This window comes from Pleurodeles waltl, chromosome 1_2 (assembly GCF_031143425.1).
Source record: "Pleurodeles waltl isolate 20211129_DDA chromosome 1_2, aPleWal1.hap1.20221129, whole genome shotgun sequence".
NCBI lineage: Eukaryota > Metazoa > Chordata > Amphibia > Caudata > Salamandridae > Pleurodeles > Pleurodeles waltl.
Window position 1 is genome coordinate 1,174,079,990 of NC_090437.1, and position 14,808 is coordinate 1,174,094,797.

General features: G+C 44.1%; 1 protein-coding gene across 3 annotated transcripts in view; it reads left to right on the forward strand.

The window, feature by feature from the left end:
* The window catches only part of SH3TC1 (SH3 domain and tetratricopeptide repeats 1), a 220,636-nt gene extending 207,788 nt beyond the window's left edge, over positions 1-12,848 (forward strand). For all 3 annotated transcript variants that reach the window (XM_069203387.1, XM_069203393.1, XM_069203402.1), the window contains one exon: positions 12,214-12,848. In XM_069203387.1, coding sequence (XP_069059488.1) covers positions 12,214-12,471 — 258 coding nt within the window. In that variant the 3' untranslated portion in view covers positions 12,472-12,848. The remainder of the gene's footprint in view (positions 1-12,213) is intronic.
* Positions 12,849-14,808: the final 1,960 nt, after the last annotated feature.

A 14,808-nucleotide genomic window follows, 5' to 3' on the forward strand; every position in this document is an offset into this window, starting at 1 on the left:
CTCCACTTCCCTGGGAAAGGCCTCGGTCCTGACCGGCCTGTCCAGTTTGCCGCCATGTCCCCTGTTCCTTGTCAAGGGCGTCATTGGGATCTTACGGCCCTGCTCTTCATGCCCCATAGGGTTTTGGCATCCCTGGGGGTGATCTTGCCAAGTTGGTCGGGCCCCCGCCCCACCTGTGGTTGCATCGTGACTCATTTCTGGTGGTGGTACCAGGCCCCGCCCTACCTCTGCATAGCTGCAGCCTTCTTGATCCCAGGGATCTCAGGAAGAAGATCGCATGGCAAGGGTCCTCCCCCAATCTCGCAGCGGCCATCAGACCTTCTCCTCGCTTCTTACTCGCTTTTCGGGGAGCATGGTGAAGCTCCCTCACTCTTCAACAGGGTCTCCCCAATAATCGCTGATCGTCTCCTGCTTGTTTCAGGAAGTGCTCTGTTCCCCTCGGTGGCATCATCTTCAGGGTGTTAAATGGCCCTGATCCACCTATGTACGAACCGAGTAGGCCCTCCCCCAGTGTTTCTGTCACTGGCCTTCTCTTCCACACTGGTGGCTAGTGCGCCCTCTATGACCTCGGGATCTTTAGTCTGCAGCACGGGTCACTCCCTACCTCGTATTTGTCAAGAGACCTTCTCTTTGCTTGTGAGGCAGGACCCGGCCTTATCCACTCTCTGGTGCAGTCCTGCCGGTGATCATGGGTCTCTGCTGGTCTCTGCTGGCCTTTTCCTGGGAGCAAATGACAGCTGCCCTTATTTCTCTGGCTGGCATCTGTTTTGGGGTAATTCACTGTCCTGATCCAATGCTCCCCTTTTAGGTGCAGCTGACGTCTTGCTGGGGGAGAAAACTCTGTTCATGAGGGACGCTGTGGTTATGGCATCCTCCACCTTGCGGCTACTCTTGGGGTTCAGCCTCGTTGGATGTCCTGCTGGAATTGAAAGTTCCTCGCGGGCAGGATTGCAGCCCCTCATATTTCCCTTTCCAGTCCACTTTCCTCATCTCCCTACTTACAATCATGTCGATTTGATCAGGATTATGTAGGATTAATCAGGGGCCCACCACATAGGTCTTCACCGAGAATTCGACTTTGTCACCATCTTCAGCCTGCCTAAAATCTTAATCATACTATCTAGGTAGGATATTGAACAATAACAATGGGGCTGGCTCTTGTCGTGCTTTGTAAAAATGGGGACGATAATGGCCTCCTGCTATGTCTTGACTGAGGGGATAGCAGATCTTATAATATTTGTTATTAAAGGGGTCAAAATTGTTAGACGGAAAATAGATCTTTGGAATTCTATCTGACCCTGGGGCTTTCTCTGATGGGCTACTCTTGATAGCTAAAATGACATCAGACACCTTAATTGACCTGCTCAGCGCCAGGGCCGCATTTAAATCACAAGATGGTTCACTATCAGGGGTCACATTCACATTCTGCACCTTTGGGCCAAATATTTTAGAGAAGTGATTCACCCAGTCTTTACTTGAAACAACACACTCGACTTTTGGCATCTCCTCACCCAAACGTTTTGGGGAATGTACTACCTGCCAAAGGGCTCTGAAATATTTCTTTGTGTTTGCAGAGCTTTAATCTTTCCAAGCCTTTTCCCTAATTTCCATCTTCCTCTTTTTTATAGCTTCTTTATAACATTTCCTGGCCATGGATGCTATTACCTTATCTTGTGGGGGTTTACTGAGAAGAAGCTTTAAAGATTTATGGGCCTTGGAGAAGGCATGTCAAACCACTTTAGATTATTGCTAGTTTCTACAGGATTCTTAGTTTGGACAGCATATACATAATTAAGAAGGTATAAGCCTGGATTACATCTGCTGGGTTTGAGTCCTCTTGTAGAACCCTTTCAATATTAATTTGATTGCTTACAAAAATATCTCTATAGCTAGCCTCCTTATCAATTGTCTACCACTTGATAGTCATACCTTTGTTCTTAGTGTATTCTAACCTATGTTCTGACTTTTTACACGTTTTCCCAGTTGGATATGATTAATCTCCAGTGTTGGGGGTTATCGCCACTTATGAAGCTGGCAAAGACTTTGTGGCTAATGAACACCAGTAATAATTCTTTGGATATTAATATATGATCAGTAATGGAATTTGAGCCAGACCCACCATATGTTAGGATTTGTACCGAGGTCACAGTGCCACTTTCCTGAGTACCTATCAGATTATTAGCAAATATCAATCTGTTGAGTGTGTCCCCATAGGGGCTGTGCTTAAAATGAATGAGGTTTTGGTCTAATTCGTCACAGATGCCACATGATGTAGAAATTCCTGGGTCACATATTTCATTGTTAGCCTCCCACCCAGATAACTAGAAATTCATTTCAGTAATCATTCCTGGCCTTATGTATGGCATCCTTTAATCCATCCACAATTTTGATTACTGTTGCATCAAATATATTATAATAAAAATGAATCATTACCAAATCAAAAGCTTTCTGCAAAGTGAATAAAAGCATAAGTAATAAGGTGTTGCAGCAATTTCAGAAACCTTAATGTCCACAAGAGTCACTGATATAAAGGTGACCAGGCTCCCTTTAGCCTGGCCTGACATTGAGGGGAATGGCTGGAACAAAACCACATATGTGAGGCCGGTCCAAGAACCATGTCTCTTGGCAACAAATTATAGAGTATTTCCCCACAAGGTTCACCCTGTTGGAGGTCTCCCCAATCTTGACATGCAGGCCATCCACATTCCACAAAATTAAACCCAAGACCCTGCCTGTCCTGTGGGACAGTGGCAGTAATCGGCCGTTGATCGGGCATACATGAATTTGGAGATTTGCAAATTTCATCTGTAACAGCCACCTTTTGAGAGTCAATCAAATTTCTCCAGGGGCAACAGAGCCTCAAATCTGTTGGAAATAGATATTACTGTTTGGATGGTGGCCTATTGCTTTGTCTTTCACAGTGCCAGGCTGTAGATCTTAATTATTACTTCCCGATGGTTGAGGGGTACTTGGTTGGTGAGAAAACCCTAACGGACAGGCTCTGAAGCCCTCTGAAGGGATAGCAGCTTGATAAAGGGATGGTCTTCAACATTCTTTCAAATACAGGTAGACGGAGTTGGTTTGTCAGGTGGGGTCTGAAATGGTCCCAAGTTGTAAGCCCATGTTTCCATATATATTTAGTTTGAATCTTTTTGAGTGATAAGGTTTGCTTTCTCACAAATAATTGTGCATCCAGTGGTGGAATGGGGCAAAGTTAGGGCCATTTACAAGAACTAATGAATCTCTGCGTTGCGGCAGCGATATGTAAAAAAGAGTTGTGCAATGTCAAAACAGGTTACGGCGCCATAGACGCGTCATATCAACAATACGGGACACCATGGCGGAAGGACCCAAGGATGCATCAGAAATACGGACGCATCAGTGGGAGCCCTGCTGCAACGCATCAGCCTCAAAAGTGGCGCCTTGGTGCAGTTGGCCTTACAACCGACGCAACTTCAGTGATGTTTCAAAAATCAGAGGTGATGCATCAGTTCTGACTGACACAAGTAGCCTAATGTGTTGGGACCAATGTAAAAGACTGTAAAATGATGGCATAGCACCTTGTACAATCTCACATTGGTCCTGGATGTAGTGTAAGCAGTATGGCTATGTGCCACATTACAGTGGGCATATGCTACTTATGTGTATGTGGAGAGCTGAGTATGTGTGACATTTACAGGGTTATGTGAGTGAATACAAGTATATGGTGTAATGGAGAGTGCCAATACATGTTTTACATGCCTTGTGTGCACTTACGTGTTGTCCTCTGGAGTACGCTGGCCTGGACTTGGGCACCCTTCCTCCATGGAGCAGTGACAATCCTGGCCTGCACCTTACTAGTAGTACACAATGTCATGTAGCCTTGATGCTGTGGATTATGATATCATAGGTGCCAGTGTCCCAGGATGGTCAAGGAATCCTACAACATGATTGTCACATGTGTAGACCCACTACTGGTAGCGGGGATGTGAAATACAGACAAATTCCAGTATGTAAAGTGACTACAGATGGTCAAATTCCTGTTACAAAGCCACTGCATCAGCTCCTACGCCTAGGTTATGGAAGTGTGGGAAGTGGGGTTTTCTGATGGAACGCCCACTCTGCATACATTAAAATCTGTGTGACGCAGCCGGTCCCCGCCCAGGTTTTTGCTCACGCAGGCCTCGAAAATGTGACGCATCTGGCCAAATGCGTCACCATGCAAATATGGAGCTACAATAGTGCTGCCACTGCGTCAACAAAATGACGCAGCAGCAGTGCAAGCTCCTTTGTAAATATGCCCCTTGGTATATATTCAAGGCTCACTCATATAGACTTTGACAGTGCTTCACAGCATCTTGAAGTTATGTTATTGCTTTGGTCCACAGTAGTCTAGGAGGTAGACCGCATACTAGCCATATAGGGGCATGACAGAGCAGGTAACTATTGCACCATTTGCTTATAAGGTAGCATAGGTTTAAGGACTGTAATTATTAGACCCGAAACCTCAGTATAGTTCTTATTACCACCTCCAGCTCTGTATGTTAATAGTGTTATTGCACAAGCTACACTTATAATGATTTGAAAAAGTGTAATGAATAAAATCCATATTCATCTTTAAGATGTTCTACTTCTCAAGGCTAGTGAACCACCTAATAACATGTTTAACACACAGTCAATAATCAATGTGAACATAAATGTTATTTCTGCTTCTCCCACATGCATTTCTTTCATTGTTTGCACTTGAAGTTTGCCTCATATTTCTTCATTTCGTACAGCATATAACATATCAGATTTGCTAATCGAGGGGTTTTGTTTCAAGTTAGCCTCTGGTTGTAAATGTTCTTCCTACTCCAATCACTGAGAAGATAGTGTGTTGCTGAGTTGGATGAAGTCTCCTCTCTTCCACTATAACAATAAGCAGGACTAAAATGGCGTTTAGTAAAGTGTAGCACCTATTTGCAAATAGACAAGACAGTCGGGCATGGTGCTAGCATATCTAATAGCTTGCCTCTTGCTAATCCACAATTTATGCACGCAATTTTGTTCCCTATAGAGAACTAATCTGCTCTGGCTCTTATATAATGCAAGTTCAGAATACTGAAAGTAATGCTGCCTGTGGTATTTAGTACTATTCTGAGTATCAGTCATGTTATTTTTAGAGACAGCTTATCTTCTGCTAAATCATTCAAAAACTCAATACATAGATGATAGAACTGCACGATCCTGTACTTTGTTTGCATATTTTAATATTGGAGCAAAATATACAGGGTTATATTTCCCTGTAAAGTCTCTTTTAATACGTTGCAGGATGAAGGCACTGTTGCTTTGTAGATGTACGACCTCCGCTGCTCAGTTTTTGTAGTGCCTCTCTACATCAGAGGCTAGTAAAATATTATTTGGATAAGATTGAATGCATCATAAAATCCCAAGTTCCGTTATTGTGGAATAATTTTATGACTGCATATTGGTATTTATGTGTCAGTGCCAGTTTTTGGAATAGAACATTCTGATTTTCCTTGCACTGGCCCACCCTGTCTGACTCCCTGACAATAAAACACATCTTTTGGTGAGCCTTTCATTGTGTGCAGAACCACAAGGATCATACTGTTTTTTGCTATGCTGTTAAGATGCCTTCGCAGTGCAGATGCTGATGTCACATAAAGTCCAAATTGATGATGTTGAAGTGCACCCTCAGGTTGACATAGTGACGTTTGCCCTGATAGTCCACTTCCTTACGATGGTTCACCAGAAGCTTTGAGAGATAGAGCGCTTTGACTAATGCAACTGAAGGTTGAATCTGGGTCCTAGGGCGCGGGACATCTGGATTCATTGGTGATAAGATGGAAGGCAAACATAGATATAGGCGGTCATTATGAACACAGCGGTGTGGGACGCCATGCCGCCGGTGGCGGGAAATCCCGCCAGCCGGCATGGCGACCCACACCGCCACATAATGAACCCGTGGAGGGCCGCCATAGGTGGCCCTCACTCACCGCCAGGCTGCCTCCGTCAGGCAGCCTGGCGGTGGTTGTCATCATCATCCGACAGGGCAGCTGTGCTGCCCCTCGGATAATGATCCCTCAGCCTCCAGCCTGGAGGCTGGCAGAAGGTGTGCACCGGGGCAGTGCAGGGGCCCCTATGCAGGGCCCCATCGCACAGGTCCGTGACGGGTGCAGCTGCACCCACCGCACCAGAGGCATTGGCGGCAGCTCCATGTGGAGCTGCCGTCAATGTCCCGGCCAGGCATTCCACTGGGCCGGCGGGCGGAAACAATGTTTCCGTCCGCCGGCCCATGGGAATGTTCATTATATGGCCGGTGGGGTTCTGGGGGCGCTGGCGGTCATGGAGAAGACCGTCAGTATGAACACAGCAGTTTTCACCGCCGTGTTCATAATGAGGGCCATAGTCCATTGGAATTACTTAACATTACCTTCACTTATGTGTGTGGTTGTTGCCCGCCTTCTGAATTAGGCACCATAATTATTCATGAAATATTTTAGCCACAGCCCACGTAAGAATGAGGAATTCAAGTTGGACACAGAATCCTTCTTCTTTGACTCTGACAAAGCTACAACATGATTATGCACAAGGTCATCAGCAGTTTTCATCTTAGCTAACTTCCTCTGCTTTCTTACAGTGATCTTGCTTCTGGAATTATTTGTCAAACGCGACGCGCAAAAGGCTTAACGCGATGCACAACCTCAAATTGTGAGTCGGTACCGACTCGCAATTTGAGGCTGCGACTCGCAAATAGGAAGGGGTGTTCCCTTCCTATTTGCGACTGCATCGCCATGCTGAGTTGGTTTGTGACCGCGAATGCGGTCGCAAACCAACTCGCAGTTACCATCCACTTGAAGTGGATGGTTACACATTCGCAAAAGGGAAGGGGTCCCCATGGGACCCCTTCCCCTTTGTGAATGCCAAAAGAAATATTTTTTCAGAGCAGGCAATGGTCCTATGGACCACTGCCTACTCTGAAAAAAACGAAACTAAATGGTTTCGGAAGTTTTTCTTTTTGCAGCTCGTTTTCCTTTAAGAAAACGGGCTGAAAAAAGAAAAAACTGCATTATTTAAAAGCATTCACAGATATGGTGGTCTGCTGTCTCCAGCAGGCCACTATCCCTGTGAGTGCTTTGACTCGCTATGGGGTCGCAAACTGCGACCCACCTGATTAATATTCATGAGGTGGGTCTTTGCGACCCCATAGCGAGTCGCAGAAGGTGTCTGAGACACCTTTCTGCATATTTTGCGAGTTGCAAATTGCGAGTCGCTGTGACTCGCAATTTGCAACACGCAAAATATTTTTTTGATACATCTGGCCCTATGTCTCATGTTACAGCCCAAACATTTAAGAATGTGAAGTGCAGTGCAATCCATAATTGTGCTGTGTCTACGGATATTGTCCCTGGTTCCGTGCGACACTCTAAAGGAGTGTCTTATTCTTTTCTAAAGTGAAACATACTCCAGCAGACTGGGTTCCAAGACTTCATTTAGCAAGGACTCCACAAGCTTTGAATCATTTGGCAGAACATCACTATGAAGGCGAAGAGACTAAGGATTTGATGTATTATGGTATGATGTGATTTGAAGTGATATTATAAGTTCATTTTATCACATAGCAGTTACTAATGCCTTGGCCTCTTGGTACTGTTGGGGGTCTCTGAATATAGACTATCATCTGCATCTTATGTTTTTTCCCAGAGGAATGAGCTTTTTTGGGACCTAGAGCAAGTGCATTGATGTTTTTTAAATAGCTACTTGTCCATGGGACAGGATGCTTCGTAAATCTACTTGGTATGTAAAAAAAATCCATGTATCCCTTTGGTGTCATACAGTGAGGTGACAAACTGTGGTAGCATTCTCATTATATCAGAATTCTAATAATAGCCTCTCTGATTATGTCAGGATTTGTATTATTACAGGGTTTAGGTTCTAGCAATGCCCAGATTTTACACCCTTTCCACAAATCTACATGTGGGGTTGGAAGTAGCAGAAAGCAGTACTTCCAGTGTTGGAAATTCATTTTGCGTCTATGCACACCTAAAAACTTATATGTTTAAGGGTATTCACCAAATCTTCTCTAATCTTTTCCCATGCTGAAAAAGGTTGAACATTTACTCCTGGCAATGCCAGAGGTGACACTTCTTCCAGAGAGCCAAAGAAGGGGTTGTAGGGAAAGGGAGCTTGCCAATGCAAGGGTGCCTGCGTTTTGGGAATTATTGTTTTTGTACAGGAAGGGACACCTTTCTTGCACAGAAACAATCACAAGAGGTGTTTTCCTCTTGTGAATGCAGAATGCAGCACACTTTGAAAGAGGAAAGAACGGGGAGAAATAAACATATTTCTCCCAGTTGCATCACTGTTACACCACCCTGAGGTGCCATAGGATTCTGACGCATTCCCAGACTTGTAAATCTGGGAATGAGTCAGATTCCTTCGGGTTCCTTGGGTGTTGTGTAGGAACACCCCAAGCAACACCCATGGAAAGAACCTTTCACGCAGTGTTATACAAGAAAGGGGCCCATATTTTCAATGCCATGAAAAGCCACATAAGATGACTTTCCGTGGCCTTGTAAATATGGGCTGGCATACTGAGCCACCAGAGCATTTTAAAAAATGACGCTTCATTGGCGCAGTGTGCCACTAGGGCTTTGTAGGTGAGGCCCTGAGAGTTTTTTCTTTTTCAATAGAACATTATATTGGATACTGATTGATAGGCGGCAAGAAGAGTAGGATCTGCAGATGATTTCTAACTAAGGGGATGGGTTTTTCATTTTTAACAGAATTCTTTATGGTATAGGATAAATACTCATGCATTGACAAATCCTTAAGCACAGAGCTAGTGATAGTCATTTCACTAATAGTCAAACTTGCACTGTGACCCCCTTGACAAATTGGTGGATTTCATGTCTAATGTGACTCCAATGATCTCCCCTTTACTTACGGATTATAAAATAAATTAATAGTTCTTCTTAAGAGTAAATGCAAGGCAATGATAGCAATAAGCTGAGCGCTGGTTGGGCAAGGATATATTTATTTTTCAACAATCTAAGCATGATTTTTTTGTATTATAATACTTAAATTCAACATTGAGTTGCACATTATTTGAGTACTGTAGGTCTCCCTTGGAAATCAAACTATTAAATGTGGGTCTACCCCTTGCTAATTTACTAAACACAATCTAGTTAGCTTACACCACAGATCTAAGTGAATCTTTGGTTAAACCCCTGTTAGCAAAGACTCAAGCAGCAGGCAGTTCCCTGTAGAAATGTGTGATTACATTCAAGCAGTACCAGACAACAACAAAGATAAGGACACAACACAATAACATTCCCAAATCAATTAAGAAACATCAAGAAAGGTTTATTGAGCAAAAGGGCACCAAAACTATTAGAATTGGATGAAGGAAACTTAAAATTTGATTTCTTAAAATTTTAAGACGAAAAGTGCCACAAAATCTCAAAGTGCCATTTTAAAACCACAGTTCACAGTTTACCAGGGTGACAGCTCCTTAGTCATCCCTAAATTCCCACCTATTTAATCATAAATATTCTCAGTTTTGCAGCCTGTCCTACACTTTCTACTACAATGCATACCTACATGCGCAGAGATCTCGGCAGTCAAGGCGGATATCTCCGCACATAAAAGAGAAGAGAGGCAGGGGCAAAAACCTACTCATATAGGTTGGTGAACAGCATTTTGAAGTACTTTAATATATATAGTAGTGTTACTTAACATACTACGAAATTGTTTGTTAATAACCCCCATGGTTTTAATTTTATTATTAGTTAATTTTTAGTTTTCAACATTCTATACTGGAGCAAAGCTGGAAGCTGTCACTGGCCAGGGCTTCACCAAGCTTGATGTGTTTACCACTAGGTCCCACTGAATCAAAGCTCTGAGCCGGACAAACCCAGATATGTTGCTACTTGAGAAGGCATCCTCATTGAGAAAGCCACAACACCATGTCCCAGTCCTGGGGAAGTGGAAAATGAGACTCACAATTCTTGTACTACTGGAAAGGTTAATCTTGGTCATCCCTGCAGCTCTCAGGCATTAAGGCTGGGTTTCTAGGTACACGGTTTTTATTCAGCTAGGCACCTTCACGTACAATGAACAGTGGTCATCTGGGCCTTATTCAAGTCTTTTTGCCTTTGCACCCAGTAGCAGCAACAGGAGGGCGTCCACTTGAGCAGTCAGGCACAGTGTTCTTCTTTTCAGCGTGTGCAAGCAAAATGTAGCTTTACATACAAAGTGACAAATAGCCTTTTGTCACTGTTTACTATGGTGGCATGCCTTTTCTTAATGTATAACTTATACAACTTTCATAAACTAAGCAGCCAGACTTGTGGGCATACAAGGAACATTTTAGGGGTGAATTAACTAATGTAAAAAGGCAGGTTTCCATACATGGTAAAGCACGTTCCTTGCTGCTTGGGCTGTGGATTTTCTGCAGTCTATATCTACCAGTTCATTCTGCTAGCGCGCCGGATCCTTAGTAAGTAAACGTACTAGGGAACCTTTTGGATCGCATGGAGTATCCTAGCTATGTAGTAATCAATGAACATCAATTATCAATGTAATCAGTCAACAACCACTAAGAAAATCATTAAGCATGAGACAATATATCAACATTTCATGAATAATCACTACACAATTATGCGCTTTATCAATTTTATTTCCCTATTAGTTACAATACTAAGTCATCAGGTTAGATCAATCTTTATTCAGTCAACTCAGAATTAGTTCATTAATGACCACTAATAACATAATCTAATCAGAACTTGAGAAAACATCTGTTCAAATGCTTCAGCATTAAGCCAACAAAGATGAATGTAACGCCATTAATAGCAGAGTTCAGCAATCAGTACGTCAATCATTTGTCACTGTTAACGTCACCCAAAGGACCCTTACCTAACCCAGATTAGCATTTAGCATGTGGCACTTCTTGCAAAAACAATTTAGAAAATGTGGATTTGGAAAACATCTAGCTAAGAGAAAAACTATGGAACAGCGCAGTTGGTACCTAGAAAGAAAGGCATAAAAGTTAATCAGTCACATTGTCATAGCTACCTATCCACGAAATGGATCAGCAACAAAGTCAGTCTTCGTCTTCAGGTCATCAATCGATCAGCAACGCATCAGGCTCTCAAGAGCATGAGCCCAGTGACAGAATCTCGAACCACGTCTCTTGACGTCAGCAATTCTCCCCTCGCATCTGACATCTGCCTGAAGTTTTAGCCCCTTGTCATGACTTTTTATTAGTGTTTTTCAGTCCATCCACATAATTCCTAATTTGTCAGTCAAACGGCAGATATGACTCTAACCTATAATATTAATTTTACAAATCTATGAGTTCTAATATTTCTCCATCCCCAATTAGTTGATTGGTTCGCTGTACGATGCCCTCATCATCCGGCTCATCAGGTATCGAAAATGTTGCATCTTCTTCTCCAGTCAGTGCTTCTATTGTTCAAATCCTGGGAAAGTATATCGAGTCTGTCTTACATCAAACTTGTTACATTTCCTAGTCCCTCATCTCCTGTTTGTCGGAGCATTGCAGAAAATTCTAGCTAAGCAGATTTTATTAACATATGCAGTTCGAGGGCAGTTCAATGCACCAGCTTCTCTACAGTGCGCTAGAAATTCAGATTCTGTATGAGGCCGGAAAAACTAGGCCACAACTTCAGCCAAGTTAATTCTACAAATTAATGCAAAACATAGGTTATACATCTCAATATGACATATTACTACATTATTCTTATACATTTTCATCATTCCACACATTTTTTGTTCTTTTAGTACAAGTTTGTATAAGTGGCTGACATACCCCGTGGGCACATTTTCAAACATGCACATTCATTTTTCTCTATGATAATTTCTCTATGAACTTTTGTAAATCATAACATATAAGCATTTATTAATAATTTCTAATTAGCATATCTACGTCAACAATTCCAAATGTTTTATCAAACAGAATGATTGAAAGATGTGACTTATAGCCAGCTCTACATTATTGTGTTGAATAGGACTTTTGCGGATACCTGAGGGGGGGTCCATTTCTAGGCTAAAGTTAATGACCCAGTCCACCCCACTATTAGATAGATGTTCCCATTGCTACACCATACATTTATGGAAATTGAGAAGAAAATGACTCTTGTTATTGGTTTGAAATGCTATATTTTTTCCTGAGTATATTCTGTACATTTTAGCTGCATGTTTACATTGCAGGATCCATTTGATGCAGCCGGATACTATCACTTGGCGCTTGCAGCTGCTATGGATGTTGGCAACAAAAAGGCGCAATTGAAGATTTACACCAAGCTTGCCATTATCTATCACAACTTCCTCGTCGACCGCGAAATGTCGCTATTTTTCTATAAGAAGGCCAGAATTTTTGCTTCCGAACTGAATGTAAGAAGAATTAACCTGTCAGCAGACCAGCGCTACCAGAGCACAGCATGGACAGATGCAAATAATCTTATGTGAACATGGCATGAAATATTTCAAATTCGATTTAATGTATGAGCTTGTTTACAAATCTTAGGTGAAATATAAAGTTGATCACATCTTGTTTCATCAGTGGGTAGATCTGTTACTTCGAAAGGACATCGTCAGGTTTCAAGCAGAGGTGCCAACCATATCTCAGTTCCTGTCTCACTGACTCCCAAAATGAAGAATTAATGGGTTGCTGTTGTCTATTATGTAAACTCAGAGCCTCATCCTGATCGAGCTGAGCTGCAGTAGAGAGTATGCACTATAGTAAATAGTAACTGGTTACTAGTACACTTGAGCATTATATTTATATATATATATATATATATATATACACCATAAGTGATAAAAGGATTAAAAAAACTAAGAAAATGTGGTAAATAAAAGTTTGATATTCGTTAATCTGTGTTTTCCCTCGTTTATCTAATGTAATTTGGTTTATTTTAAATTGGATTCATTCTTATAATCTGAGGAAATCTATGATTAATAATTAAATACTCCATGTTTGTCATAAATGTATTGTCTCAATTAAAGATATTGCAGCCTGTAACATACATAGTTCAGTGAAGAAAAAGGATCAAAGTAACTTAAAAGATAATCACATCAATTCTACATAGAAAATCATACAAGAAGTCAGAACATAGGCCCTCATTCTGACCCTGGCGGTCGGTGATAAAGCGGCGGCCAAGCCGCCAACAGGCCGGCGGTCTAAAATATGCAATTCTGACCCTGGCGGGAACCGCCAACACAGCCCGCCAACTTAACACTCCGACCGCCACAGCGGTACAAACAACCAGCGCGGCGGTTCCCGCCAACAGCCCGGCGGCAGACAATGTACCGCCCACCCTATTACGACCCACCAATCTGCCACCTTTTCCGGGGCGGGAGCACCGCCGATAAGAACACGGCGGAAACAGACTACGAACGGGAAAACGCTCACCTCTACGCACTCCACGCGAGATTCCGGCAGTATGGAGCCAGAGTTGCAGGTCATCCCCGCACTCCTATTCCTGCTCATATACCAGGAGCACGCCCGGCGGCGTGGAAGACATCGGTGAGTACTGCACCTACGACACAGGGGAGGGAAAAGATTACCGGCACACACCCACCCACCCACACCCACTACAACACACACATCAATGCATTCCCACAGATCACTGCCACAACCCACAAACCACCCCCCTCCGAAATAATGCAAAGACCAAAAGAAGAGATCATAAACGGGCAGATATATTGAAATATGTACACCAGTAATCCCAATTAATAAATAAACTATGTACAAAATATATACAGCTACTAAATGTAGTCCAACCACTGTCCGTGGATCACAGGGGTCCTGTGCAAAGGGGCAAGGCCCAGTCCCACGACAAGAACTCCACGGAGAGAACACTGCAGGGGCATCAGAAAGAAAATAGGACAGGCACCTCAGGGGGAAGGGAAGGGGGGGCACCTCAGCCACTTGAGTACACGACGCCAGATCCACGAGGGGACTCCATGACCACTGGCCCATCCTGGGGAGAGCAAACCCACAGTCCAAACAGTCCATACAGTGGGTGGCCTGCCCACTGGGCCATCCTGGGGAGAGCAAAGCCACAGTCCATACAGTCCATACAGTGGGTGGCCTGCCCACTGGGCCATCCTGGGGAGAGCAAAGCCACAGTCCATACAGTCCATACAGTGGGTGGCCTGCCCACTGGGCCATCCTGGGGAGAGCAAAGCCACAGTCCATACAGTCCATACAGTGGGTGGCCTGCCCACTGGGCCATCCTGGGGAGAGCAAAGCCACAGTCCAAACAGTCCATACAGTGGGTGGCCTGCCCACTGGGCCATCCTGGGGAGAGCAAAGCCACAGTCCATACAGTCCATACAGTGGGTGGCCTGCCCACTGGGCCATCCTGGGGAGAGCAAAGCCAGAGTCCATACAGTCCATAACAGACCCCACTGCCACTGGAGGAGGCAAGTTGGCCAGAGGACATCCTGCAGCCCTGCCCGAGATAGATCCTGCCCTGCCACGTCTGCCAAAGGGCCAGCGGTTCTTGCCTTGAAGGGCCCAGTTCAGCGGTTCCTGAGACGGCGGGGCCCAGTTCAGCGGTCCTTGCCCTGAAGGGCCCAGTTCAGCGGTTCTTGAGACGGCGGGGCCCAGTTCAGCGGTTCTTGCCCTGAAGGGCCCAGTTCAGCGGTTCTTGCCCTGAAGGGCCCAGTTCAGCGGTTCTTGAGACGGCGGGGCCCAGTTCAGCGGTTCTTGCCCTGAAGGGCCCAGTTCAGCGGTTCTTGCCCTGAAGGGCCCAGTTCAGCGGTTCTTGCCCTGAAGGGCCCAGTTCAGCGGTTCTT